The sequence below is a fragment of the Gopherus evgoodei genome, chromosome 7 (genome assembly GCF_007399415.2).
Source record: "Gopherus evgoodei ecotype Sinaloan lineage chromosome 7, rGopEvg1_v1.p, whole genome shotgun sequence".
NCBI classification, from domain to species: domain Eukaryota; kingdom Metazoa; phylum Chordata; order Testudines; family Testudinidae; genus Gopherus; species Gopherus evgoodei.
Genome location: NC_044328.1, coordinates 106,934,477 through 106,960,919, shown reverse-complemented (window position 1 = coordinate 106,960,919; position 26,443 = coordinate 106,934,477). Strand labels below are relative to the sequence as shown.

General features: G+C 54.7%; 1 protein-coding gene across 2 annotated transcripts in view; it reads right to left on the bottom strand.

Moving 5' to 3' along the window:
• CELSR3 (cadherin EGF LAG seven-pass G-type receptor 3) overlaps positions 1-26,443 on the bottom strand; it is a 69,829-nt gene that overhangs the window by 22,715 nt on the left and 20,671 nt on the right. For both annotated transcript variants that reach the window (XM_030570286.1, XM_030570287.1), the window contains exons 2-16: positions 23,675-24,307; positions 13,541-13,763; positions 12,481-12,596; positions 9,396-9,484; positions 8,765-8,922; positions 8,134-8,297; positions 7,212-7,337; positions 6,545-6,714; positions 4,858-5,043; positions 4,447-4,557; positions 3,747-3,915; positions 3,172-3,313; positions 2,298-2,418; positions 1,403-1,586; positions 1,085-1,186 (exon numbers count right to left, since the gene is read on the bottom strand). In XM_030570286.1, the coding sequence (XP_030426146.1) occupies positions 1,085-1,186; positions 1,403-1,586; positions 2,298-2,418; positions 3,172-3,313; positions 3,747-3,915; positions 4,447-4,557; positions 4,858-5,043; positions 6,545-6,714; positions 7,212-7,337; positions 8,134-8,297; positions 8,765-8,922; positions 9,396-9,484; positions 12,481-12,596; positions 13,541-13,763; positions 23,675-24,307 (2,694 nt within the window). The remainder of the gene's footprint in view (positions 1-1,084; positions 1,187-1,402; positions 1,587-2,297; positions 2,419-3,171; positions 3,314-3,746; positions 3,916-4,446; positions 4,558-4,857; positions 5,044-6,544; positions 6,715-7,211; positions 7,338-8,133; positions 8,298-8,764; positions 8,923-9,395; positions 9,485-12,480; positions 12,597-13,540; positions 13,764-23,674; positions 24,308-26,443) is intronic.

Here is a 26,443-nt window from a genome sequence, read left to right as displayed (position 1 = left end):
AAAAACGGGGAAGAGAAGCAACATGGTTAGGAGTTGAAACCTGGAGTGGGAGAAGAACGCACGTCCCTGGGGAAAAGTCTGGAGGAGGGGAGGGGCTGGGGCTGGGACTGAGCCTTTTTGGCTCAGTGGCACGCAGGCTCAGAACCGCCCTGGATTCCCAGAAACCAGTGATTCCCATCTCCCACTGGCCTGGAGGTTGCTCTCCTCCCTTTCTGATGTGGCACTCTCCAAACTCAGCCATGGCTGGATCACTACAATGCACTCTAGCTGGGGCTGCCTTTGAAATCTGCTCGGGAGCTGGGGCAGAGTGTGGCTGACAGGGCCACATCAGATCTCCACTCTGCTCTGACTCACCTTTGCTTTAAGGTGCCGAATGTCATCTCCATGGCCTGGGCTGCTGCTCTCTTCCTCTGCAACTGACTGGGACTCTCTGGCTCTCTGCAGCTAGGGTTGAACTCAAGGAGGAGGAGGGAGCAGCAGGGCATTGTGGGTGCAGAACCTTCCTCTGTGTTTCAGGGTGCAGTGCCCACAACATTTGCTCAGTCAGCAGTGGATGCAGTGATAGGTAGGGCCGGAGGGAAGGGGTGTTCCCAGGATCCCCCCGCTGTTTTTTGTATGAGTGATGTTTGTGGACCTAAGTCTAGGCTGCTCAGAGAAGTGCCCAGCACTCCTGACTGTGTTGAGAAGACCCCCAGAGAAGCTCCAGTCAGGTAGCTTGGATCTCATTGTGAGGTTGCAGCCCCACTTCTCTGTCTGGAACAGGGTCTGTGCAGATTTCCTCTGCTCTCACAGCTCCTCCTGCTCTCTCTTTTCCAGTCCATTTTCCCTCAGACAACAATTCTCCGGATCTCAAAGCCCAGAGACACAGGCCTCCACAGCTCCAAACCTGACAATCACAGCAGCTCCTCCTAACTGCCCGGGGCAGTGCTAGCAGCAGGAGCTGGCCATCAGGGGGTTTAGAACCTTGTTGTGGACTGAGGGGGTGGGTTTTCATCTTTATGAGGCTGATGGACATGGCAGGATGTTCCCTCCAGGGCTCCAGCCACATGCCCCTTTCTGCAGCCATCCCATGAGGATCACTTACCCAAGGAGCCTTTGGGACAAGGCACTGCAGCTGGGAGCCCAAACTTGGTCTGAGGCCACCAGACACCAGCTCTTAGGGTTTTAGGACAGCCGTCATAGAGCACTGCAAATGAAAATGAAGGAGCCGGAGTTAAGCAGGAGCAGAGGGGAGAGGTTTTGCCCCAGGAGAGTGTCCTGCAGGAGGGAATCAAGGGCAGTGCCCCAGGAGAATGTCCAACACCATCTCTAAGATTCTAGTGCCTGAGCTCAGAGGCAGGCCATGTTGCTCTGGCTGCAGGTTGCTGTCCCATGCAGAACATACACGTGTCTCCAAACTCACCCTCACAGCCACTTGGCGTCACCTCTGCAAAAGGGCTGTCACAGCTGTTGCACTGTCGACCTATCACTCCAGGCCTGCAGTGGCACTGGCCCATTTCCTGGTCACACGAGCGTGAGGAGGAGCCAATGGGGTAGCAGTCACAGGGCAGACAGGTGTCACTTCCTTTGGGACGGTAATGGAACTCCTGCCGGAGAGGGACAGGGAAGGCTGTTAGACAGATGAATCACGGGAGGGGGAGGAGCAGGGTGGCCACAGGAAGGGCCCCAGGGGAAGAGTGAGGGGCCTGGTACGATGGGGAAGAACACAGTGGGGAGGAAAGGGGGACCAGCCAGACAGCAAGAGCAGCTAGGGAGACAGGCACCTAAATTTCAGCTTCTTAACACTGCACTGGCTGGGCACATCCCCAGTTTGGGGATCAAGGCCAGCCCAAGGCCGGTGTGGCAGCATCCTATGCAAAGCAGCACATGCTGTAACTCTTCCAGCTTCCTCCCAACTTACAGACAGGTCTCCCCAGTTCTGTGTGCACGTACGCCCCACTTCCCACTTGCCTGCCGCTGCCCTCTCCCCTCCGCTCTCTGTGAGGCTGCCAGCAGCAGGGGGGACTGAAGCACAGCTTTCCACAGGAGAGCAAGGACGGCCCTCAGGGAATTCATTCTCTGCCCCAGCTGGCCGGCAGTGGAGTCCCGCAGGGCCAGGGCCAGGGGACTACAAATGGTGCTGGCAGGTTGGGTGTGCGCAAGGGGTGTGAGCCATCGAAGAACAGGGTAGATAATGGTTGCCTAGAGTACTACAGGCCAGAGGAGGCCACCAACAAAGGCGGATGGGATGAGAGCCATGGCTCGGGTATCCGAGGGTGGGCGAGATGAGGGGTATGTGTGCACAGCTGCCCCCTCACCTTACAGTGGCACTGCCCATTGGTTTTATTACAGTCTGGGTCGAAGCCCTTGTTCACGTCGCAGTTACAGGGCCCACAGGTCGGGTTCCCCCACCAGCCCTTCGGACATTGCTGATCCACCCTGAGGAAAGAAACCCACAATCACCTGCCAGCCTTCTCTCACTGACCCACTGTGTCCTGACACCCCCCAAAGGAGCACGGTCACCATGTGAGTGCTTGTGAGCTACTGGGAGCAGAGTTTGGCTCCGAGGCTTGGCCCTTGCTCCCGGCAGGCAGCAGGCTTCCCCACTGGGGTTGGAAGGAAGGACTTGCATTGGATTTGAGCAGTCCCACTTGGACACTATTCAGAGCAGCACTGATGGGTGCCAACGAGAGATGGATTCAACTTTCCCTCGGCCAGAGGGAGAGAAAAAGCAACACGGGGTCTCTGAGGAGGAGCAGAGTGGAGTACAGGGAGGGGAGATCCCAGGGGAGCCCCCATCCCTCCTTTAAAGCCAGCCCGCCTGTCGGTGCCCTTTCACTAACAAGTGCACTCTAGTGACCGGCCAGAGGGGGAGCGCTGCTTCCCAGGAGAGCCACGGGAGGGAACACACGGAACAGGACCAATCACCTAGTGCTCTAGAGCACATCTGTTGCTGCAGCTTATTCTCCACCCTGTGTCACGACCTCCTTCGCGGCTGCTTCTCCACTAGCATTGGTAATGTTACACAGGGAGGAGCCTGACCTCAGCGGGGCAGTAACAAGCAGTGACCAATTCCAAGCCCTGACTTAAACACCAACATTCTCTGAGCACCAGGATCCCTGCAAGGGGCCTGGAGACTGTTGCTGGGAAGAGAGCCAAGTCCCGCCGAGGCTGGACTGCCCTTTGGCTCACCTGTACTCGCAGTATTGCCCAAAGTGGTTTCCTCCGCACTCACACACGTAGCCAAGGGGAGAGCCTGGCTTCCGTCGACACACTGACTTATTCTTGCAGGGGTTCAGGTGGCACACGTCCATGCAGTCCCCACCGTAGTATCCTGAGGGGACAGACACAGACCTTCAGAACAGGGAGCGAACCACCCTGGCTTCCTAAGGAAACACTGTGAAAGTCCAGCCATGCTGGGGTAGAGGCAAGAGAGAGATGGAGTTTATTCAGGTGGATGTCAGGGCATTATGCTCTCTGAGCCAGGCCAACCAAACTTCTGCCTGCCGCTTTCTAAAGGGATTTCCAGTCTCTGGCCGCGACTGGGTTTTAGCCTCTCAAAGGTGAGTAAGCTACCGAGTGACCCATGGCTCAAAGTGCTATGGCTCAAGGGAGCGTTGCTGTGTGTGGAAATAGCCCTGAGGTGTGGTGGCAGGAGAGAGGAGCCAGGCAAAGGGGAGAAGCAACGAATGGAAGAGAAACAGAAAAGGGAAACGGGGAGTGAAAGGAAGCCAGAGCTGCCTGCCGCTCTGTTGGATGGGCCCTACCTGGCTGGCACACACAGGAGTAGCGCTGCCACTCATCCCTGCAGACACTGTTGGCAGGACAAGGGCTGGAGTCACAGGGGTTGGGCACGCTGCATCCTGCTTCCACGTTCAAAGCTCTGTTGGGCTTGGGCAATGCCATCCCAGAGGGTGTGTCACCTAGGCGCACCCCCTGAAAACCAAGTCAGAAATACATGGTAAAACCAGGTACACTCAGGAATGGGACTCAGGGCTTCAGCAACAGGAGCCTGGCCAGGGTGACCCAGCTTGTCTCTAAGGCAGGGACCCTGGTTCCACCCTTATGGCTGCAGGAGGATCCAGTCAGCAGAGCTGACTCCTACAGATCTGAGAGGTGCTGCCCTAGAACCAAGCTCCCCAGAGCTGCCAAGGGCCCTGGAGAGTCACCCAGCAAACATTGCCAAGCCGTTCCCATCAATTCCCCTTCCCTGCTGCTCACATCCTGCTGCTCCACCCAGTGGTCACCTTCCATTCTTCCAGGGCTCCCCACGAGAGTGCTCAAGTCTGAAGCATATGTCCACAGGGGCTCTGGGTGCAGCCCCTGGGAGTGGAGGGCCCTGGACTAAATTCCTGTCCGTGTCTGGAAAGGCCTCTGGGAGCAGCCTCTGCAGCTAGGTCTGGGGACTCTAATTTTCTACCTCTAAACACCGCCCAGTGTGGGAGGCTGCTGGAACTGAGCGCTCACCTGTACGCAGCCCTTCAGACCACTCTGCACCTCGCCAGACCCTGGGATCCCCCCAATGTGAAGATGCTTCACCTTCAGCCCATGCAGCTCATTTCCAACAACCACTGTGTCCTGCAAAAGAGGCCAAGAAACAGGAGCTTCACACAGCCATCCTGAGACCCCAAACCTGGGTCTGCAGGTCACAGGACTCCCTTCCTGCTCCACACAACCCTACTGTGCAGAGATCTAGTTAGGTACATGGAGATGTACATGCCCAGCTACCCCTGAGGCCAGTGAGAGGCATATTAGCAATGCCTAGACAGACAGATGGAGTCAAAGATTACAGATCTCACGGTCAGGACCCCAGCCCTCACACTCTGCTCCCCAGCCCCCCCGAGTGAGCCCAGTGGCTGGGGACGTGAGGCTACAGACCTGGTAGAGCCCAAAGTCCAGGTTGACAGTGATGATATAGCGCATGTCACGTCCACTGCGAACATCTCGCAGCTCCAGCTGGAGATCGTGCCACTTCCCGTCGCTCAGGTGCAACTGGTCCAGGAGGAGCTTGGTGGTGTGCCCAGAGCCTCTACTCACCACGAAGGAGAGCATGCCGGAGTCCAGCTGAGGAGAAGGGGAGCCAGTGACAGAAATGGTGAGCAAGGCTCAAGCCAGCTCAGGTTACTCATAGACTCATAGACTTTAGGGTCAGAAGGGACCAATACGATCATCTAGTCTGACCCCCTGCACAAAGCAGGCCACAGAATCCTACCCATCCACTTCTATAACAAACCCCTAACCTATGTCTGAGTTATTGAAGTCTTCAAATTGTGGTTTGAAGATCTCAAGCTGCAGAGAATTCACCAGCAAGTGACCCATGCCCCACGCTGCAGAGGAAGGTGAAAAACCTCCAGGGCTTCTGCCAATCTGCCCCGGGAGGAAAATTCCTTCCCGACCCCAAATATGGTGATCAGCTAAACCCTGAGCATGTGGGCAAGACTCACCAGTCAGCACTCAGGAAAGAATTCTCTGCAGTAACTCAGATCCCATCCCATCTAACATCCCATCACAGACCACTGGGCATACTTACCTCCTGATAATCAAAGATCAGTTGCCAAAATTAAGCTATCCCATCATACCATCCCTTCCATAAACTTACCAAGCTTAGTCTTAAAGCCAGATATGTCTTTTGCCCCCACTACTCCCCTTGGAAGGCTGTTCCAGAACTTCACTCCTCTGATGGTTAGAAACCTTCGTCTAACTTCAAGTCTAAACTTCCTAGTGTCCAATTTATACCCATTTGTTCTTGTGTCCACATTGGTACTAAGCTTAAATAATTCCTCTCCCTCCCTAATATTAATCCCTCTGATATATTTATAACGAGCAAGCATATCCCCCCTCAACCTTCTTTTGGTTAGGCTAAACAAGCCAAGCTCTTTGAGTCTCCTTTCATAAGACAGGTTTTCCATTCCTCGGATCATCCTAGTAGCCCGTCTCTGAACCTGTTCCAGTTTGAATTCATCCTTCTTAAACATGGGAGACCAGAACTGCACACAGTATTCCAGATGAGGTCTCACCAGTGCCTTATATAACGGTATTAAAACCTCCTTATCTTCGTTGGAAATACCTTGCCTGATGCATCCTAAAACTGCATTAGCTTTTTTAACGGCCATATCACATTGGCGGCTCATAGTCATCCTGTAATCAAGCAATACTCCAAGGTCCTTCTCGTCCTCTGTTGCTTCCAACTGATGTGTCCCCAATTTATAACTAACTATAACTATACTCCCCTTCCTCCTCACTACTCCTAACCTGTGCTTTGAATGTGGGGATGGGTGCCCAGCTCAGCCAGGAGCCCGCCTGAGACTTCCCAGCTCTGCGCCAGCCAGGAATCTGCTGTGACACATAGCATGTCAGCCCTGCTGCTGCACTAGACTGGAGGATAAGTCACAGGGTCCTGGCTCTGACAAACCCCAACTGCAGTAGCTGCTTCTGACCCCATGCATGGAGCTACCAAGTGGCAGGTTCCCTCTGTATTCGATGAGCAGGCTTTCCTCTCAGAGCTGGGAGGAAAGCATGGGAGGCCCTGCTGCCCACGCTGCATTTGTGGCTGCTGTGGCAGTACCTGGCAGAGGATGGTGGTGTACTGGCCAGCATGAGCCTGAAGCAGCGCCCCATCCAGCTTGCGTGTCCGGAACGCCAGCCCCACGTACCATGGCATGGAGATTTTCACCTCATTCTTGAAGTCCCAGGAAAGGATGCTGTTGCCATGGAAATAGTGAGCATGGTGCATGACTGGAAGGGAAAGCAGGAGCATGAGGCCTGTGGAGGTTTGGAGCAATGTGGGGAGCACTGATTCCCACCCAGGGCCTTCACTCACACTTCATTTGGCAAGGGAGACTAGATGGCTCAGTCTTTTCAGGGTCTGAGCAGACCAGAGCCCGGCTGTGCCTCTTGCCAAAGAGGGGCAGGAAGCTCCATATACTGCCGTCCCCAGAAGGCACCAGCCTCTCAGTGGATTTATGTATTTATTTCTCCAATCTCTACTGCACCTGTTGCCAGGGCAACTGGCCACTTCCCTTCTGGGAAATAAAGCACGAATGCTGGTGACCCCACACACCACAGGGCCCCGATGGGGAACCCCTGTGGGAGCGACTCCCACTGACGCATGGGCAAGACCATGCAGAGCCTTCAGCCCCACCGGCTCCTTCTCACCAGAATGTTCAGGGACAGTTTCAGACCAACACGTCCCTGGCGCGCCCCCAGACTGCCTCTCCGCAGGGCTCACTCACCATGCCTGCAGTCCTTGCCCCCGAAGCCCACAGGGCACTTGCAGGAGAAGGTTCCCCAGCCCACTGAGCAGGTGCCACCGTTCTTACAGGGGTTGGAATCGCAGAAGGTGTGCTTGGCGTGGCATCCTGGGGACATTGCCGACACGCGGCCAAGGCAGAGACAGAGGAGGGAACTGTTACTTGCAATGGCTCAGCCCTGACCTTCCCCTCCCAGCACCTTGAACACTGAGATGGGGGAGAAATCTCAGCAGTTCCTCAGAGCGACCAAAGGTGGAAGCCGCAGCTGAGATCTCTATGCCCTGGTCAGTACACAGCCACCGTGCTCTGCCCTCCTGCCCAGGAACCAGGGCCCCTTATTGTGTGAAAAGACAGCACAGAGATACAGTGACTTTTGCCAGGGAATCCCCCTAGGGACAGGCTGGCTTTGCATTCTCCATATGTGCTACCAGACATAAAGCTCCAGGATGGTGCAGCATGGCAAAGCGCTATTTGGGGATGAGAACAGGAGTCTTTCACCGCTAGGATCCTGGCTGGAATCTGGCCCAGGTCTGGACTATCCACTGAGATGTGAAATAAGTTGCTGTCTGTTCAGGTCCTTGGCAGGGCAGAGGTGTCTACTTCACAAAGAACACCAACAGAACTGGCAGGCCCTGCGCTCCTGGACTTAATGGGCTCTGAAGACCGAGTTTCTCTCTTTTTCCTGGAAAGAGTCGGGGTCCTGTGAGGAAGCTGGTGCTAATTGCTTCCTGTGCAGTTGTTATTAGAGCCTGAGCAGCCCTGTCCATGGACAGAGGATTCTGTGTCCTGGGCTGTCAGCCTAGCAACTTTTGGTAGCTCCGTTTTGGGGAGACAGTGGGGAGCAAGGAGGACATGTAGCCCCCGGGCCATGGTACAGAGCAGAGGTGCCACACACTCCTGTTACCTGCAGAGGTCCCATTGTTTGCAATGTAGGTAGCCAAGTCGATCCGTTTGCTGTCGATGTACAGGTCTCTCATGCACCCCACAAAGTCCCTGTGGGCCACTGGGAAGTTCTCAGGCAGATTGGGAACCCCTCCGAGGAGCAGGGGCCCTGTGAGGTCGAGGGACCTGTGAGAAGAGGCCTGTAAGAGGCATTTGTGCAGAGATCCGGGCCTCACACAGCACTACACTGGTCCGTTCCCCTCAGTGCAGCAGGAGGCTGTTACAACCTGCTGGGGATGGGAACAATAACTGAGGCCCCATCCTGGGTCCCATAGCCAAGGGAAAGAAGCGGAAGCTCCATGCTCAGGCTCTGTGGCAATGTCATCATGCATTAATGCCAGGCCTTTGACACTGTCCTGCCAGCCAGGCATGCAGGATGTGGGACAAACTGGAGACAACCAGGACTGTGGGGGACTTCTGGCTCCATGGCACCCCAGCTTTCCCAGGTAAAGTGGAGTATACGCTGAGTGGGAGCAGTGTAGGCTCCTTCATGTCAGGATTTGGAGAGCTCAAAGCTCCCTTTTAGTCTGGTTATCCCTGTTCCTGAATCCCTCACCCCCCTGCAGTGAGCAGCAGGCCCTCGGGACACTCACTTCTTGGAGCTGGACTGCGTGCCCTCTGCTGCGCAGGAGTAGTTGCCAATCTCACTGCCGAACTGCAGTGCCACTGATGCATCGCATTCATCCACCATTAGGATGGCCACCTTGTCTTTGGAAGGCCCCTGCACCACCCCCAGGGAGCCAATCTTGGGCTGAAACAAAAAAAACAAGGAGTTAGTAGGAGGTTTCCCTCAGCGCTGGCTTCTTCAGCACAAGGAGACACACCATGTGCCTCAGATCTGCAGGTCTCTCTGGGTGGCCTCCTAGCCTGCATCCCTTCTACTTTCACAACGATAGAAAAATGAGACCCAACTCCCATTGGTGACGTGGCCTATCAGTGGGACAAAGAAGGCAAGAAGACAGGTCTCCTGGCTAGGAGAATCAGAACTGGAAAACTGAATCAAGGCTTGGAAGGCAGGACAGCAGGGACCTCCCTAATGAACTGAGGGTCTCCTGTCCCGGACATCCAGCCTGAACATTCCCAGCCCCTCAGCACTGCTCAGCTCCCCCAAAATGTGCCTGCTGGGGAATCCCACTCAGTGATTGCAGCTCACCAATTCCAGGCTTGCAGCCAGTGGCACAAACAGGATAATCCCAGGGAGAGAAAACAAAAGGTGGCACGTACCTTGTTGTAGTAGCGGAGCTGCACTGTATGCCATTGCCCATCACTCACACCCCCCGGCAGGTACGGGGTCACCAGGGTGCTTGACTCACCTGAAAAGCACAGCGCTGTTACACATGGTCAGACAGACAGACGTGGTCAGGCAGGAGGGAGCAGTGCAGCAACGAGGGTGTGAGTTATGCATCCACAGGGCCACACTCATTCCCTGCAAACTGTCCCCCATGCACCCAAACAGCCGCCTCGCACACCATGTCATTTACACACACACACATACACACACACACACTAACACATCAGTGTACCCGCACCTGTAGGAACAACAGAGAGTCATAGACTTTAAGGCCAGAAGGGACCCATCCAATCTGATCTCCTGCATACCAGAGGTTACAGGACTTCCCTGTATTAATTCCTGCTTCACATCGAATAGCTGTGCTTGAAGTAGAGAAGATCTTCCAGAAAAACATCCCATCTTGGGGAATCCACCTCAACCCATTGGAACAACTTACTAAGATTAATTCCCCTCACTGTTAAAAATTGTGCCTTATTTCTAGTCTGAACTTGTAGAGTTTCAGCTTCCAGCCACTGGAGCTTGTTATACCTTGTCTGCTACATCGAAGAGTCCTCTGTGATCACACTTCTGTTCTCCACATAAGTTCTGCTAGACTGGGATCAAGTCACCCCTTAACCTTCTCTTTGTTTAGCAAAATAGACTCGGGGAGATTAATCTTTCTCTAGAATGCATGTTTTCAACCCTTTAATCATTCTCATGGCTCTTCTCTGAACCTTCGCCAACTGCTCATCAAAAGAGGTTACGCTCACTAACTCCAAGTTGTTGGCTGAATGTTTTCAACATCCCCTCCTAGAAGATGGATCAGAGACACAAATGTCACCCTGCATGTATCAGTGCATAGCAGGCTGGGCCACTGTCTCCCTGGTCACAGTGTTGAGTGTTGTTCTTTGATTCACATGAATGACAATTGCGTTTGCTTTGGTATTTCTCTGGCAGGAACCCAAGCAAAGAAACCAACCTTCACATTAATCTTCTTTAGTATCAGAGGGGTAGCCGTGTTAGTGTGGATCTGTAAAAGCAGCAAAGAATCCTGTGGCACCTTATAGACTAACAGACGTTTTGGAGCATGAGCTTTCGTGGGTGAATACCCACTTTGTCAGATGCATGCCACATGCATCTGACCAAGTGGGTATTCACCCACGAAAGCTCATGCTCCAAAACGTCTGTTAGCCTATAAGGTGCCACAGGAATCTTTGCTGCTTTTATTAATCTTCTTCCCAACTTTCTCATTGTTGGCCTTCTTCCCATTAAGCGGCCCTCATGAAAAGAGCTGATGCACAGACAGGTCACTTGGAGGCAGTGAAATTACTGATGAGCTCTCTGTTATTTTTAAGAGGGGAAGGAAGCCCCTGCTACCTAACGACATGCGCTCCAGTGAGAGGCTGGCTGGATACCGAAATGAGGAAGGGATGAGCTTGCTCTGCACTCTCAGGCAGCTAAGCCAGAGAGCTAAGGACTTAGCCATTTAGGGAGAACGCTAGTGAGCAGATGAACAGCACCGGAGAGCTGTGCCTGAGAGGATAGATAATGACACCCCAGGAAGGGGCTGCTGATCTCGGAGACAACATGCCTGCCCTGACCCCTGCAGGAAGTGAGCAGGCAGAAAAGATGTGCCTGAATAGACTTGAAGCACAGTCACCCAGAACAGAGGGAAAAGAGAAGCCTAGCAGCCCAGCTGACCTCCCATGCCCTGTTCATACAGACTCCTGTCTGCTCACGACAGACCCTTGCAGCCCATCATACATCTAACCACCGCCCACAAGCCTGACCCCAGCAAGCTTCCCTGGCATTTTTCTACCACTAAGATCTAAGCGGCACTAGAGCTGCTGCACTTGCATTTCCACTGGGAGAGTGAGCGGTCTGCCAGCAGCTGAGGTTACCGTCCAGAGACTATTACAGCCATACAGGTGAGAGCCATTTCCTTTGGTAATTGCACATTAGCTGATTTGCAGCTGATTGGTTTTGCTGAGCTTGAATTGCTTGGGAAGTGTTTTACTGCGCCTGCTGAAACCCATGAAAGGGAACAGGGTTGGGTATCTCGGCATGCAGGGAGTTGAGCTGGCTTTAAACCACTGCTCAGAAACGAGAGCATATGTTAGTTTGTCTATGTTAGGCATCAGTTTTAAAGTAGAGTGCGGTTTCCTCCTCATGGAGCCGAGCCCTTCATCCTGAGAGCACAGCAGCAAAAATGGGCTTTCACGGGCCTTTCAGATTTCATCTGATTGGAATGTAAGTGGCCTTTAGTCCCCCGAAACAACTATGTGCGTGCGCGCGCACACACACACACATCCCTCCACTGCCTTCAATGGCGATAACACACACACACACACACACACACACACACACACACACACACACACACACACACACCCTGCACTGCCTTTGATGGCGATAACACACACACACACACACATACACTGTCTTCAATGGCAATAACACACACACCTCTCCACTGCCTTTGTTGGCGATAACACACACACACATACACACACACACACACATACACACACTGCCTTCGATGGCGATAACACACACACACACACACGCACCCCTCCAATGCCTTCAATGGCGATAACACACACACATACACACACACACACACACTGCCTTCGATGGCGCTAACACACACACACACACACACACACACACACACACACACACACACACACACACACCCCTCCACTGCCTTTGATGGCGCCCCCACTGCCTTCAAAGGCAATAACACACGCACATACACACATGCACTCCTATGCATGCATACACACTCACATCCCCAACATACACTCCTACACACACACAATCCTATGCAAACACACACACCTCTGCATCCACACCGCCTGCCACCTATGATGGATGCCACACACACACACATACGGGTGTGCACTCCCTCTCTCATAGCCATACCCCTGTGCACACAGCCCCTCTCCTCCACCCTCACACACACATGCTGAGAGGCTCTCGTGCCCGTATGCAAGTTGCTGCTATAGCCCCAGGGCCACAGGATCCGGGTGCACGCACCTGTGGAGTATTTCAGCTGGACCTGCCCATCAATGATTTCCACGGCCAGGAAGTCATGCTTCTCATTCAGGCGCCCATTGTAGAGCAAGAGCCCGCTGCGCTCCAGGGTGGCAAACCTGACACGGAGAGCAGAGCACAGATCCTGGGTGTGCGCTCACGGGAGTGCAAAGGGAACAGTGCCCCTTAGAGAGTCACAGGGGATTAACTGATCCAGCCATTCCACTCCCTTTCAGCGGGAACATGCTAGGAATCCCCTGGGACAATACTTTCCAGGGTGTATTTACCCACAGCAACGTGCATTTACCCCGCAGTGGGCAATGATTTGCAGGAAGACCTGGACACCAGTACAAAAGCACATTCTGGCCTCTGGTTCCAAGTGGTGAATGAACTCTCTGCTAGAAGAGCTCTGTACTCACACCACAACACACACCTGAGGAGGCGGGATAAGCACAGCATCTATTCCCTGGGGCACCCTCCAGAGGAAGGGCAGGCTGGGGACAACTGTAGATGGTATTCCGGGGGAAATGCCCCCTCGAACAGAATGGGAAATCACAGCAACAGCTGGCACGTCTGTTACCCCAGTTAAACTCCTTGAGCAAGAGCACTGAGAGGCCCTCTGGTGAGAAAGAGCCTGACAGGGCCCCATGCCGCTCTACCAGCAAGGCTCCAAAGAGGAGCTGGGAGGCGGGGGGAATAGAGGGGGGCTGAATGCAATATCTGGAGAGAGCTTTTCCCTGCAAATCCCAGGAGTGAAGGGTTTACAGAGTGCAATGGAAATGTTTCATAGGCCCCTGGGCTGGGCAGGACCAAGGCATTTCAGTGGGGAGGGCTCTGGGCACTTCAGCAATTCACTGGACAGGTGGGCCCAGGAGTGCGCCCATAGTTGGTAGACCCGAGGCACTTCACAGGAGCCTCAGAATAAATTGACACACTCCCCTTCCCCTCCCCCCCGGTGCTCCAGCAGGAACCTGGGCTGGGAGAGTCCTTGGCTGGGTGGGTCCCAGACGCTTTGGCAGGGCCCTGGGCACCCACACCACATAGAAGGAAGAGCAGGACTTACGAGAGGGAGAGGGTGAGGTGGAACCTCTGGCGCAGCCCCCGGAACATGACGAAAGACATGGGGGGGAAGGAGCGTGTGGAGACTTCGCAGTAGGGCTTCTCAAAGCCCCCGGAGGGGCACTGGCATTGGAAGCCGCCATCCGCAGAGTTGGTGCAGGTGCCGCCGTTCCGGCACACACCAGGGAGGCAGCGCCCCGAGCGGCTGTCCACCTCGCAGTTATCACCTGTTGAGGAACGGAACAAGAGGTTCAGGACACAACCTGGAGCAGAGCTGGGGGGCTCCCAGCTGTAAGGGATGGAAGTCCCTCCCCCAAAGTTGCCTGGACAGGAAACAGCCAGGCTGGAGGCCAGCTGAACGGGTTTCCCTTCCCCATAGCTGAATGAGCATCTGACAACAGCCCACAGGCACCCCAGTTCCATTCCCCAAGCACCAGGGTGGGCGCGGCCTGGGGAACCTTGCCCTTCCCAGGTCCTGTAAAGAGTCCCCCTAGCAAGAGGCTGACAGCTGGCCAAATATCCTCCCTGACTGTGAGTCACTCAACATCGGGCCCATCAGCCTCAGTGCCAGTTCCCTGCTCCCCAGAGTTCCCGGTGCTGGCCAGTTCTGCCCTGCCACACTGAGACCCCGTGTGTGTGAGACAAGCTGCCTGTGGCTCTGGGACAGATGTTGCCCAAGGATGGCCAGTGCACTCTGGATGGCAGGATTTACCTGCCCTTTAGGGCTATAACATTGCCCCCTGCAGGAATATGACAGACCTGCAGCTTTGTCTGTTCTCACTCCTTAGTTGAGGGACATAAGTCACATACCAGGGCGAAACCTAAAGGTCCCCACATGTCCCAGGAGGCACCATCTCAGTGGTGCCTAGCCCCATCACCCTGAGGCTAAGTGTCTCCCATTGCTAGGCCTGAGGCAGCTGAGCACAGCTGTGGGTGCAAGGGGCACAGGTTGAGGTCTGCAGGAGTACTCCTGCCGAGCTAAGAGAGCTCCCTTCAGATCCCAGCATATGCACAAGGCAGGTTTTCGCTCGTCACCCAGGCCGCAGAGCTCAGCTGTCACCCAAAGCCTCATCCCTAAGGAAGAGATGTTTCCCAGCCCTGCCTGCTGCCTCCAGTCCCAGAGGGGCTTTCCTGCCCCGGATCCAGCATACTCCAGAGAACAATGCCACAGCAAGGTCAGTATGGTGTGGGCACCAGAGCCTGCAGGCAGCTGTTCCCCAGCTGCACTAGGCTCTCCCTCACTCTTCCTAATCATCACAGGGGTGAGCCTCTAACCTCCCCAAGCTCTGGAATTTGGAGCACTGGCTCTCCAGCCCAGTGGTTGCAGGCAGGGGACGCTTTGGGGTTTCAGTCCCTCTGCCCCTGAGCTGAAATGCATCTGCCTTCTGGGCTGCTGATACTGCTGCCAGTGCCAATTGTAACCCCATAGGCTGGGAGAGGGGACCAGCCTGGAGTGGGATGTGTACTGCTCACCAACGACCCACCTCCCAGCAGCTCTGAGAGATGAATCTGCAGACAGTGCCTCCCAGCTCCTGCTTGCATCTGGCCCCCTCATCCCCAACTGCAGAGGGCCTCTCATAAATCCTCCCTTCTTCCTCTTATGAGACAGGCTTGGTGCCTGGCTGAGACAGGTCAGAGAGTTCCTCCTATGACGAGCCCAGACCCAAGTCATCACGACGCAGCCCAGCAGAGTGATCCAGTTGCAGATGTGGGGAGGGCAGCCAGAGGCAACCTCCTAACGCAGAGAGTCTCAGGAACAGTGACACAGCGAGTTGGGACTCATATGTGCCTCACTCCATAGAGTTCATTCAGTGCAAGCACTTCCCTTTGGAGCATGAGTGCAGGGATGTGACCTGATCCCTGCAGGTACCTGGCCCACGGCACACCTGACCAGGCTTCACTGATGGTTGGACCCAGCAGCTCTGACTTTACCCCCAAGTTGGAAGCCACTAAAGATCCTCTCTGTGTTGGGTTAGATGGGCACTTACGGTGTGGAGATTCCCAAAGCTTTTCCCACATCAAAGCCCCTGCTGCCAACTAACAGGGTCCTACATCCTGGCACTAAGCACTAACAGGTTACTATATTGCATAGCAAAGAGATCCAAGCAGAAGGAAATGCTTTGTAAAGGCCAGTGAGACACTGCAAAGGTCCTCTCTGGCTTTTCACTCTGTTGCAGCACTGATGGTAGCTGTCCCCTCCAGAGCCCAAAGCTCACAGCTATAAGTGAAATAAGTTTGCTGTCCTCAGCCTAGTCCTTAAAGGAGGTTTGTTCACAACTCAGAAGCTACCAGGGGTCTCTGCTCGGAGAGGATTAGGCCTGGATAAAAGGGAGGTTGCAGGTCAGAAGTGAGGGACATCAGCAGAGCTAGGTAGAGTCCCAAGAATGTAATGAGGGGGAGGCTGCAGGTCTGGGCTGCAGTACATGAGTAGAGCTTTGCTGGGACCAGAATTAGCATATCAGGGACGCTGAAGTGTGGACCAAGCTGCATTGGCTGCACAGCATGTGGGCCCACAACTGGAGCAGAAGGGGGTAGCCCAGGTCAGGACTGAGGAGTTGCAAGGGAAGACAGGAATAGCAGCAGATTTTGCTGGCACTGAAAGCCATCCCATTTCCTTATTTCAATCTGTTGCCTTGGCAGCGGTGTGAGGAGTAAAGGGCACACATTACTGCTCCCATGAAAGGACTAGCAAGGAGATGGAATGGGGTTAGTGCCCCAGAGTAACAGAACCTGGGTCATCCATGGGGAACCCAATCCACAGCCAGGAAACCAGGTAACAGGACACAAGGCCTGGCTTTAGTGCAGTAGCCTAATGGACTGGGGTATTCATTATAAGCCACCAGTATAACTGCCATCCGATGAACTTTTTGACAGCAGGCCCAGGAGAAAGGCCAGGGACTGCATAAGCTCTGGAGAGTGAACTCCTCTCTGTCTTTAGAGGGACTCTCCTTTGGCTTGGAACCAGGAGCGGCGCCAGGGTTTCTGGTGCCCTAAGCAGAATTCGGGGAGCGGCATTTTGTGCACTCCCCCTGGGGTGCATGGGAGCTTCCGGTTCCACTCCCATCGCGCTGCCAGAGGAGGACCCTCCACCGAAATGCCGCAGGCGACAGCGGCAGTCATTGAGCTGCTCAATTGCCTGCCGCTGTTTTCCGTGGCTCATTGGCAGAAGGTCCTTCTTCGGTGGCACGATGGGAGCGAAACCGGAAGCTCCCGTGCGCCCCGTGGGGAGCGCATAAAATGCTGCCCCCCGAATCCTGGCGCCCTAGGCGACCGCTTGGAAAACTGGCTTGGAGGCAGCAATCCTGTGTTGGCCTTGGGGAGAAAGGCTGCAAGACCTAATGGGTCTTTTCCATCTCTGCTTCCTGTGCTGTTACATAGAAGTCTGTTGTGCATACGCTGTTAGAAAAACAAGGTGGGTATGGTAATATCCAGGGCCGGCTCTAGGCACCAGTGCTCCAAGCATGTGCTTGGGGCGGCACTTTCCAAGGGGTGTCACTCCGGCTCCTTTTTTTTTTTTGCTTGGGGCGCAAAAGCCAGGAGCTGGCCCTGAGTGGAGGTGAGCTGTGGTGGTGGGTGGCAAGAGGGACATAGGAAGTAACCTGGGAGAGGGGGCAGAGGAACCGCTCCCTCCCCCAGCTCACCTCTGCTCCACTGCTGCCTGCTCCCCCAAGCGCACTGCCGCTCCGCTTCTCCCCCCTTCCTCCCATGCTTGCCATGCGAATCAGCTGTTTTGTGGCAAGCCTGGGAGGGAGGGGGGAGAAGCGGAGAGGTGGCGGCACACTCAGGGGAGCAGGCAGAGTGGAGGTGAGCTGCAGCGGGGGGGCACGGGGAGGGCTGCAGGAAGTAACCCTGGGGGGGCAGAGGAACCGCTCCCACTCAGCTCACCTCCGCCTCCTCCCCCGAGCGTGCCGAGGGAGGGGTAGGAGGAGAAATGCAGTGTGCTCGGGGAAGGAGGCGGGGCTGAGGATTTGGGAAAGGGGTTGGAATGGGGTGGGGACGGGGCCGAGCTGGGGGGGCCGCAGGAAAATATTTTTGCTTGGGACGGCAAAAAACTTGGAGCCGGCCCTGGCAATATATTTTATTGGATCAACTTCTTCTGCTGCAAGAGACAAGCTTTTGCACTTACACAAAGCTCAAATGCTTGTCTCTCTCACCAACAGAAGTCGGTCCAATAAAAGACGTTACCTCACCTACCTTACCTCCAATATCCTGGGACTGACACAGCTACAACAGTGCATGCACTGTTGTCATTTGCCTGCATGGCCACTGGGTGGCGCTGCCTGCCACTCAAGGCCATGGCTGGAACTTCGGCAGGGCCCTAAGTTCACACTTGCACCATCATTCAGACAAGCTGAACTCTTTGCCATGGCCACTGAGGCAGGAAATGTCAGTTCCACTGGGGCTTCTGTCTGCTGCCTGTGGCTCTGGAGAGGGAATGGAGGGGTAAGAAGGGACGAATCCCTCTCTATTTCAATACTCTCTCATTAGCAACGAGTCCCACTCTCTCAGCCTCACTGCATACGAAAATCAGCTCACAGTTCTGAACTGGAAGTCTCTGCCCCAGGGAGGCTGGAAGGGGCCCCCGCTGCATGAGGGGAAGGATCTGTGGGTCAGTACTGTGGGGCATCAGCAAAGCTGTATGGGGAAAGCCGAGGTCTGGACTAGCAGGGGATGAATTGTATCAGCTGAGCAGTACTGGGATGCTTCAGCAGCTCCTGCCCACCCTTTCCTGAGTACTCAGCACTCCAGTCTCTTGGTTTCACATGCACTCATTTCATCAGTTCCACTAAGAAGAAACCCTTATGGCCGTGCCCTGCAGCACTGCTGGTGGAGCATCTCACCTGCACGCTCTATAACACAGCTAATGGAGGAAGCTGGGTCTCCTTTCTTCAACAGGAAACTTCTTTCTCAGGAATGGCCAAGGTTGACAGACTCCCGTTCTCCATAGGGAAAGCACCTGTAATCCCCAGAGTGTTGCCCTAGGACAGCTCCAGGGAAGATCTCTGAAGTCGTTGGCCCAGACCTCCAAAGATATTTAGGCTCCTAACTTCCACTGACATCAGTGGCAGTTGGGATCCTAACCCCCAGGGAGGAGCTGGGCCTGTGACCCGATTGGTGCAGGGTGCCAGGTTGGAGAGCACCAGATTTATCTACCCACCGAGAGGGCATAGGCCAGGGAGTGGTAGGGCAGGCTTCCCTCCCATGCTGCCCTGCCCGTGTGCCTCAGCCTTGCCCTGGAGGGACTCTGTCCCCAGGAGGTGAGGCGTTTACTCTCCAGGGCCATTCTGGTATGAGCTTTCCCACAGGGAGTGATTAGTACCACCCCGTGTGATCCTGCAGGAACCAGACTGGCAACCCACACCCATTTCACATAGGCCATGGCCACAATTACAGCTACAGCTGGCCAGCCGGTGAAAGGCTCTGTCTATCTTTCCTCCAGCCCTAGAACAGCCAGGCCCAGTGATCTCAGCCCCACCTTGGAAGGGGAGCACTGGAGGTGGAAAGCGCTATCTCTAGTTGCCTGCCCCCAGGCTAGCCACCACCCCTTTCACCTGGGTTATGTTTGTAATGACCCCACATGGTATCTGGAAACGTCTGTCCCTGCACTATACCTCAGCTCAGGACGAACCTCCCAGCCTTTCCAGAGGGACATAGGGTGACCAGATGTCCCAATTTTATAGGGACAGTCCCGATGTTTGGGTCTTTTTCTGATATACCCCCCACCCCATCCCGATTTTTCACATGTGTTGTCTGGTCACCCTAGCCAGACACCACATGACCCTTGGGAATCCCCACATCCTGGTCTCTGCAGTCTAAGTCCCCACAGTTGCCAACTGCAAACTGGAGCCCTTGTCAGTGGCTGCGAGGACGAGGGATTCCCACACACACCTGCTCTGCCTGCTGTAGGTTTGCAACATCAGCCTCCTGTTTTCTCTTTCCCTGCCCTGTATCTCTCTTCTACCACAGATCAAGACTGATCTGTGCAGCTATCAAAGGGGGAGTTCCTGTCACTTTAAATCTGGGAACAGGCAGCCATGCACCCAAGGGAACCAGAAACATTTTTCATTGTCTCTGAAATGAAAGCACCCTCCCTTCCTTTGATGGGATCAGTAATGTATTCCTCTGAGCCGGCACTGTGGGGGGAAGGGAGTGGGGCTGGAAGGAAGGAAGCAGCAGCCATGTTTTATTCATCCCAACTGGAGAGCTGGGAACTCCTCCCCCTCCTCCCCTCTTCCTCAAGTGGTTGCAGGCTCCAGACAGGGGTAGCTGTAGGTATTTTGCAGCCCCAAGAATGGCAGGCAGGCTGCCTTCGGTGCTTGCCTGCAGGAGGTCCCCGGTCCCTTGGATTCGGCAGACGCCTGCAGGAGGTCCGTTGAAGCCGTGGGACCAGCGGACCCTCTGCAGGCATGCCGCCGAAGGCAACCTGCCTGCCGCCCTCATGGCGACCAGCAGAGCGCCCCCCGAGGCTTACCACCCCAGGCACGTGCTTGGCGTGCTGGTGCCTGGAGCTACTTCTGGGTCCAGAGCTCCTCAGAGCCCAGGGCTTGCAGTCCTGGACCCTCTGCTCTCCCCTCTTGGTCCGTCTCTCCTGTGGTATCTATTACACTGGCCCTTCCCCCACCCAACAGCATGTGTCCCCCACACCCACCCAGAACTTCCTTTGGAGTACTGCCCCATACCTTCTTCTTCTCCAGGGAACTAAGGTGCAACAGCTATTCACTTCCCTCCCAACACCAGCCCACCCCTTTTGTGCTGAAGGAGCACAACCAGGGCCGTCCCCAGAACCCGTTTCTGGGCGCTGACATTCAACCTAGCATTAGCCTGGGCCCATCACACAGGCCTCCCCCCGGTGACACATATCGGCGCAAATCAAACAGCCCTCGAATGAGATGGGGCTACATCACATTGGTGACATGCTGTGGGGTAAGCAGCCTGATTCTAGTGAGCACAGAAACCCAGGGCCACCCCAGCATCCCTCTGAGTGCACAGGGATCCAGGACAGTCCCCAACTCATTATTCCAAGAGAATCAGCATGCAGGGAGCCATCTGCCAGTCAGGCCACAGTATCTCCACAGCCTAGCTCTAGGTAAGGCCTGGCCTGGACTCTGTGCTGTTACCCCACCACACGTTACAGGCTGCTGTTTCTAGGTCATTGGGGCCACAGGGTCAGGACAAGAGCAAACCAATGTGGGGAGCATGGAGCCTAGTGGAAGGCCCAGGTCCTGGAGGGGTGCCTATAGGCTAGGGACTCCTATCCACATGGGTGTGTAACCAGGCTGGAGAGGAAAGGGAGAGAGCAATGGGCCACGGACAGTCCATGAGAACCCTGTGCATGAGGGAGAAGAAACAGAGCTAGGAGTAGGACGGTGAGAGTCCTGAGCATTGACAGACCCCTGCTCACATCCAAAGGCCCAATCTGCAGCAGTTTCTGGCTGCTGCACACACCCCGGCAGGGCAATACACCCTGTGTGCACACAGGTGCTGGCTGGCCCAGGCTACCTGCCAGGCCCTCCCAGCAGGCTGACACTCCCTCTCCCCACACGCTGGCTGAGCTATCCTTGCCCGTGTTGGTCAGCCCTGACAAGGCTTTGACCAGACCAGGGGATGATGCTCAGAGCTGGGCTCAGGTGACAGAGCAGGAAATAGGAATTGAGAAACAGGTGATGAGGGCTATGGAAGCACTTAGACAGACAGACAGAGAGAACCCAGGGTGGGAAGGGGTGGGGGGAGCTGCCTCTTCCCATTTTGTCTCCTTGGAGCTTCCAGAGCCCAAAAGAGAACTACCCAGCACTAGGTCCTGTTACCTGCCCAGCTGCTTGTGGGGGATGGGGAGATGGCGGGAAGTGACAGGGAAATGAGCTCATTAACCTCTCTGCTAATGTCTGTTCACACTTTAAATGCTGAGGGTTAATTACTATTGACTTTGCTTATCTCACCAGTAACCACCAACACAGGAGCTGCTCACAACTCTGCCATCTGCTACTCCCCATCCCCCACAGCAATTCTTCCCAGCTGAGGGGAGCCCCAGGCCTGGGACCCAGCAAATTAGATCCTCACTCCACCAGCAGCCACAGGCTCTCTTCCCACTTCTCTATGCAGCAAGCACAGGGCTAGTTTAGGAGGCCAATGCCTCTGCCAGTCCAGTCCTTGCACCTCTCCCCATGTCCCTCAGTCCTGACCAAGAGTAACCCCATCTATTGCAGTCCTAGTATCCCCACACAGCTCTGCAATGCCCCTCGCTCCTGACCTGCAGCACGTCGACTCCTTCAGGCCTGGCCCAGCCCCACCACAGCTCTGCAATGCCCCTCGCTCCTGACCTGCAGCACGTCGACTCCTCCAGGCCTGGCCCAGCCCCACCACAGCTCTGCAATGCGCCTCGCTCCTGACCTGCAGCACCTTGACTCTTCTAGGCCTGGCCCAGCCCCACACAGCTCTGCAATGCGCCTCACTCCTGACCTGCAGCACCTCAACTCTTCAAGGCCTGGCCCAGCCCCACGCAGCTCTGCCAATGCTCCCCAGACCCAGTCATGCTCCTGCAGTGCGAACTGTTCCTCATGCTCCCGGGGGGCTGGCACTGGAGTACAGATTCACATTTCAGCCTAGCAGCCTCTACACTCTTATTAGAATCTCCTTCCCTGATGGACAGCACAACTCAACCTCTCCGTTCCTTCCCAAGCAGCGGGGGTGCTGGCAGTTCTGGAATGATGCTCGGTCTCTGCATTTCCCCAGGTAGAATATGCCATGCACCAGCCAGCCTTACTTCCCCTCCTAGGAGTGGCTCCCTCCTTGCCCTCCCACCTGCTGGGGGAGGAGACCTAAATGCACAGAGTGGCTCTGCCAGGCTGATAAACTGACTAGCTGGGGAGACGCAATAGATCTGGCTGCCTCTTCCAGCAGCACTGTGTGACCGTCACAGGCTGGAGCCTCCATCACAAGTCTCCCTACTGCTCCCTCAGTGCACTCTGCAGCAATGGCTCAGAGGAGCAGGCTCCTTAGCAGTTTGATTTCCCCAAGTTAAATGAAACTTTCTGATTTGTCAGGGACAAAAGGCTGATGAGGATGGAAAGCTCTAGCCACTGCAGAGCTGAGGGTGGATTCCATGTGTGGGAGGCACCTGAATGTCATGTCTGCCAGCCTGGAATAGATATCTGTGGCATTGCAGCCATGAGCAAGTGGGAGGATGAGGAGAAACAACCGCCTCTTTCCTCCCCACCCCACGCCCATTCCCTAGCCCCTGAGAAACTGTTGTTCTGAGAAAACGATTGAGTGAAGAGGACGGAGAGTCCCCTCTCCATGGAGTAACCCCCAAATCTCCACTTCCCGATATAACTGGGCTAGGACAAGGCATTTCGCTTTAGTCAAAGGGTTTCAGCCTTGTTACAAACAGCTCCATAGAGCTGGGAGCTCCCATGGCTTTGGTTCCTGGTGCCAGGAATAGGGCCATGGCATTTTGTACCTATTGCCTCCCGTCCTGGTTAAACCAGCAAAACACAAGCCAGGTGACATTTACAAACTCAAAGCAGCAGAATCCACTAAGTCTGCAGCATTAGCAGCTGATTCCTCAGGAGCGAGGGGGATGGGAAGAAACCAGGAGACTGCTCAGGGCCGTGTTAATACCACTCTCCTTTACCCTGTTACATACAGCACCACGGAAACACAGGGACTTCTGTGGGGTGAGAGGGCAGCAGCCTGGCCGACAGAATTGCTCAGCCCAGTGCTAGGCATTGCCCAGTATGAGAGGAGGCCTCTGCCTAGATTCTCTATTGTCCACCCAGGCAGACAGAGTCTGACAGACCCACACAGGGTCCCCATTCTGGAAGGATGAAGGTTAAGTTGACCAAGTCAGCATTTGCCCCTGTGGTTCTAGCAAGCCGTTCCCAACGAGACTCTGACACGCTGCTGCAATGTGTCGTTTCGGATACAAAAGCCGTAACCAACCAACCCTGTTCTGGCTCCTTTACAGAGCGAAGACCCAGGATTATTACGGCTGGAAAGGTGTGTGGCAAAGACACGTCCGAAAGCTGGTCTCTTTATCCTGGGATAGCAGAGACCCCCTTCCCCACTGATGGCCAGGCCTGGCAGAGCTGTGCCCACAACACGGTGTGCTCCTCCCCCTCAACGAGGATAAGGCACTTACCTGTGAAGTGCTGGCTGCAGATGCAGGAGTAGCCACCCTCCCTGCGGGTGCAGATGCCCCCATTATGGCAGGGGTTGGAGTAGCACAGGTTGATCTCGGTTTCACAGTAGTCCCCAGTGAAGCCCTGCGGGCAGCGGCAGCGCAGGCCTGTGATGGGGTGGATGGGCCGGAAGAGGGTGGATGGGGAGGCGATGAAGGGGGCTGAGCTATCGAACTTGAGCACTGAGATGCACTTCATGTAGTTCTGGCATGGCTCCCGCAGGCAGACGTTGTCATCGAAGGGCAGCACCTCCAGCATGGAGACGGAGGTCAGAGTCATGCGCTTCATGTACAGCTGCTCCTGAAGCTCCTCTGAGCTGAAGAAGTGGCCGCCTCGGGGAGCCAGCGCAGAGAAGCTGACGTTCAGCACCGAGCCACCCACATCCGTGTCATTCTGGATGTTGAAGATGAAGACATCCTCCTTGGGTGTGGCCAACACAGTGGCCACACCCTCCAGGAAGCTGGTGAGCAGCGGCGAGAGGAAGCGTTCCTGCCACATGTTCTCCAGCCGCACCGTGATGCTGTTGGCCAGCATGTCCTCTGTGATGACGATGACACGCAGGACGCACTGGGCTGTCACGCTGTGGATCCCGTCTGCAGAACAGACAAGGAAAACATTAAAGCATGGCAGCTGTTTGACTGGAAGATGAGGGCATGAGTGGGATAGAGCTCCAAGTAGGGCCCTACCAAATTCACGGTCATGAAAAACATGTCACGGACCATGAAATCTGGTCTCCCCCCATGAAATCTGATCTTTTGTGTGCTTTTACCCTATACTATATAGATTTCAAGGGGGGAGACCAGCGTTTCTCAAATTGGGGGTCCTGACCCAAAAGGGAGTCGCAGGGGGATCACAAAGTTATTTTAGGGGTGTCGTGGTATTGCCACCCTTACTTCTGAGCTGCCTTCAGAGCTGGGCAGCCAGAGGGTGGTGACTGTTGGCCAGGTGCCCAGCTCTGAAGGCAGCATCCCGCCAGCAACAGTGCAGATGAAAGGGTGGCAATACCATACCATGCCATCCTTACTTCTGCGCTGCTGCTGGTTGTGGCTCTGTCTTCAGAGCTGAGGTCCTGGCCAGCAGCTGATGTTCTCCAGCTACCAAGCTCTCAAGGCAGCACTGCTGTCAGCGGCAGCACAGAAGTAAGGGTAGCAGTACTGCAACACACACACCCCCAACTCTTTTTTGGGTCACGACCTCTACAATTACAACATCATGAAATTTCAGATTTAAATAGCTGAAATGATGAAATTTATTATTTTTAAAATCCTATGACCATGACATTGACCAAAATGGACCATGAATTTGGTAAGGCCCTATCCATGAGTAACCAGAGCTCCACAGATCCCACTTCAAGCTTGGCCTAAACCCCATGGCCAGGCCTAATTGCTGTGGCTACTCCAGCACCCAGAGAGAAGTCTCTGCAACAACTTTTGATACACTGAAAATTGGAGGGTATCACTGTGTTTACTGTGAATAACCCACTTAGGATAGCCCTTCCCACACTAGTATTTAACTGGCTATTGTATTCTGTTCATTACACTACCTCTGCATGTACAATTCTCAGCGTGCCACTGACCGGTGTATTAACAACACAACACAACCACCACAGAAGTTGTCAGAGGGAAGCTGAGTCTCTGGCAGTTGAAAAGGGCAGCTTGGGTTGTGGCCTAAGGATGTTACTTTTGAAATGATTGACAGTGAAACAGTCAGCAATGGTGCCATTTAAACCGTCATGATTAAGTTTGAGAATTAATTCTCCACTGAGTGTCAGAGGGCAGTTCCATTACAGAGTTATTGTTTCAGGCACTCTGCAGACTCAGGCAGACATTCCTGCATTGATTACATTCAGGTCACATTTGGAAGGCTTCCCTTGCTACTATGTGGGCTAGATATTTTTTAAAAATGATAGCTGAGATTTTGGAGCATGAGTCTGTGCCACCACTTAATACATGGAATCACAGACTCCATAAGGCCTGTATATATAAACAACGTGACAGGCTGTGTACCAGAGTGCATGCCTGCCGTGCTCAGCACACACTGGACCTGGGCAGAGTCTGCCACTACGTTTCTGTTTGATTTGGGTCTTTGCACACTTGGGAGCAAATTGGGTGCTCATGAAAATGAGCAAGCAATAGTGCTGGCTAGCTGTGAGCACAGCTGGGGGAGGGGCTGAGGAGTAAGTGAGCACTGGGGTGGCGGGAGCTAAGAGCAGATAACAGGGTTTGAATGTGTTTTGGCTACTAGTATTCGGATAATTAATTCTTTCTGCTTTTCCCTCCCCCCTTCCCTCTGTCTTCTCCCCTTCCCTCTCCATCCCCTTCCTCTCTTCTCCTGGGTCTCAAAGGCTCTATGCCTGTCTCAATGCTTCCTTCCTCCTCACCATCTGCTCCCCATCTCATTCTGCTCTTCCTTCCTCCCCTAACTTGAATTTTTTATTCTCTTTTATCTTTATCTTCCTTGCAAACAAACTCCAGTCCTTGGGATCCTGTTCCATGCACAGTTCCGTGAACATCCCTGGAGCTTGCTGAGGTGGCTGCCCCTTCCCCCTGGAGCCCAGGCTACTAGCAGCTAACACTCTGCATCCCCATGACTTCAGATTCAGAGTCCTCAGCTCACCAAACGCTCAGGGGCAAGCCTGCCTCCTCTGGAATGAGAGCGGAGAGGGACCCTTCCTCTAGGCCGCAGATCTCGGTAAGCGATGTACAATCAAGGCAATGGGCTGTGTGGGA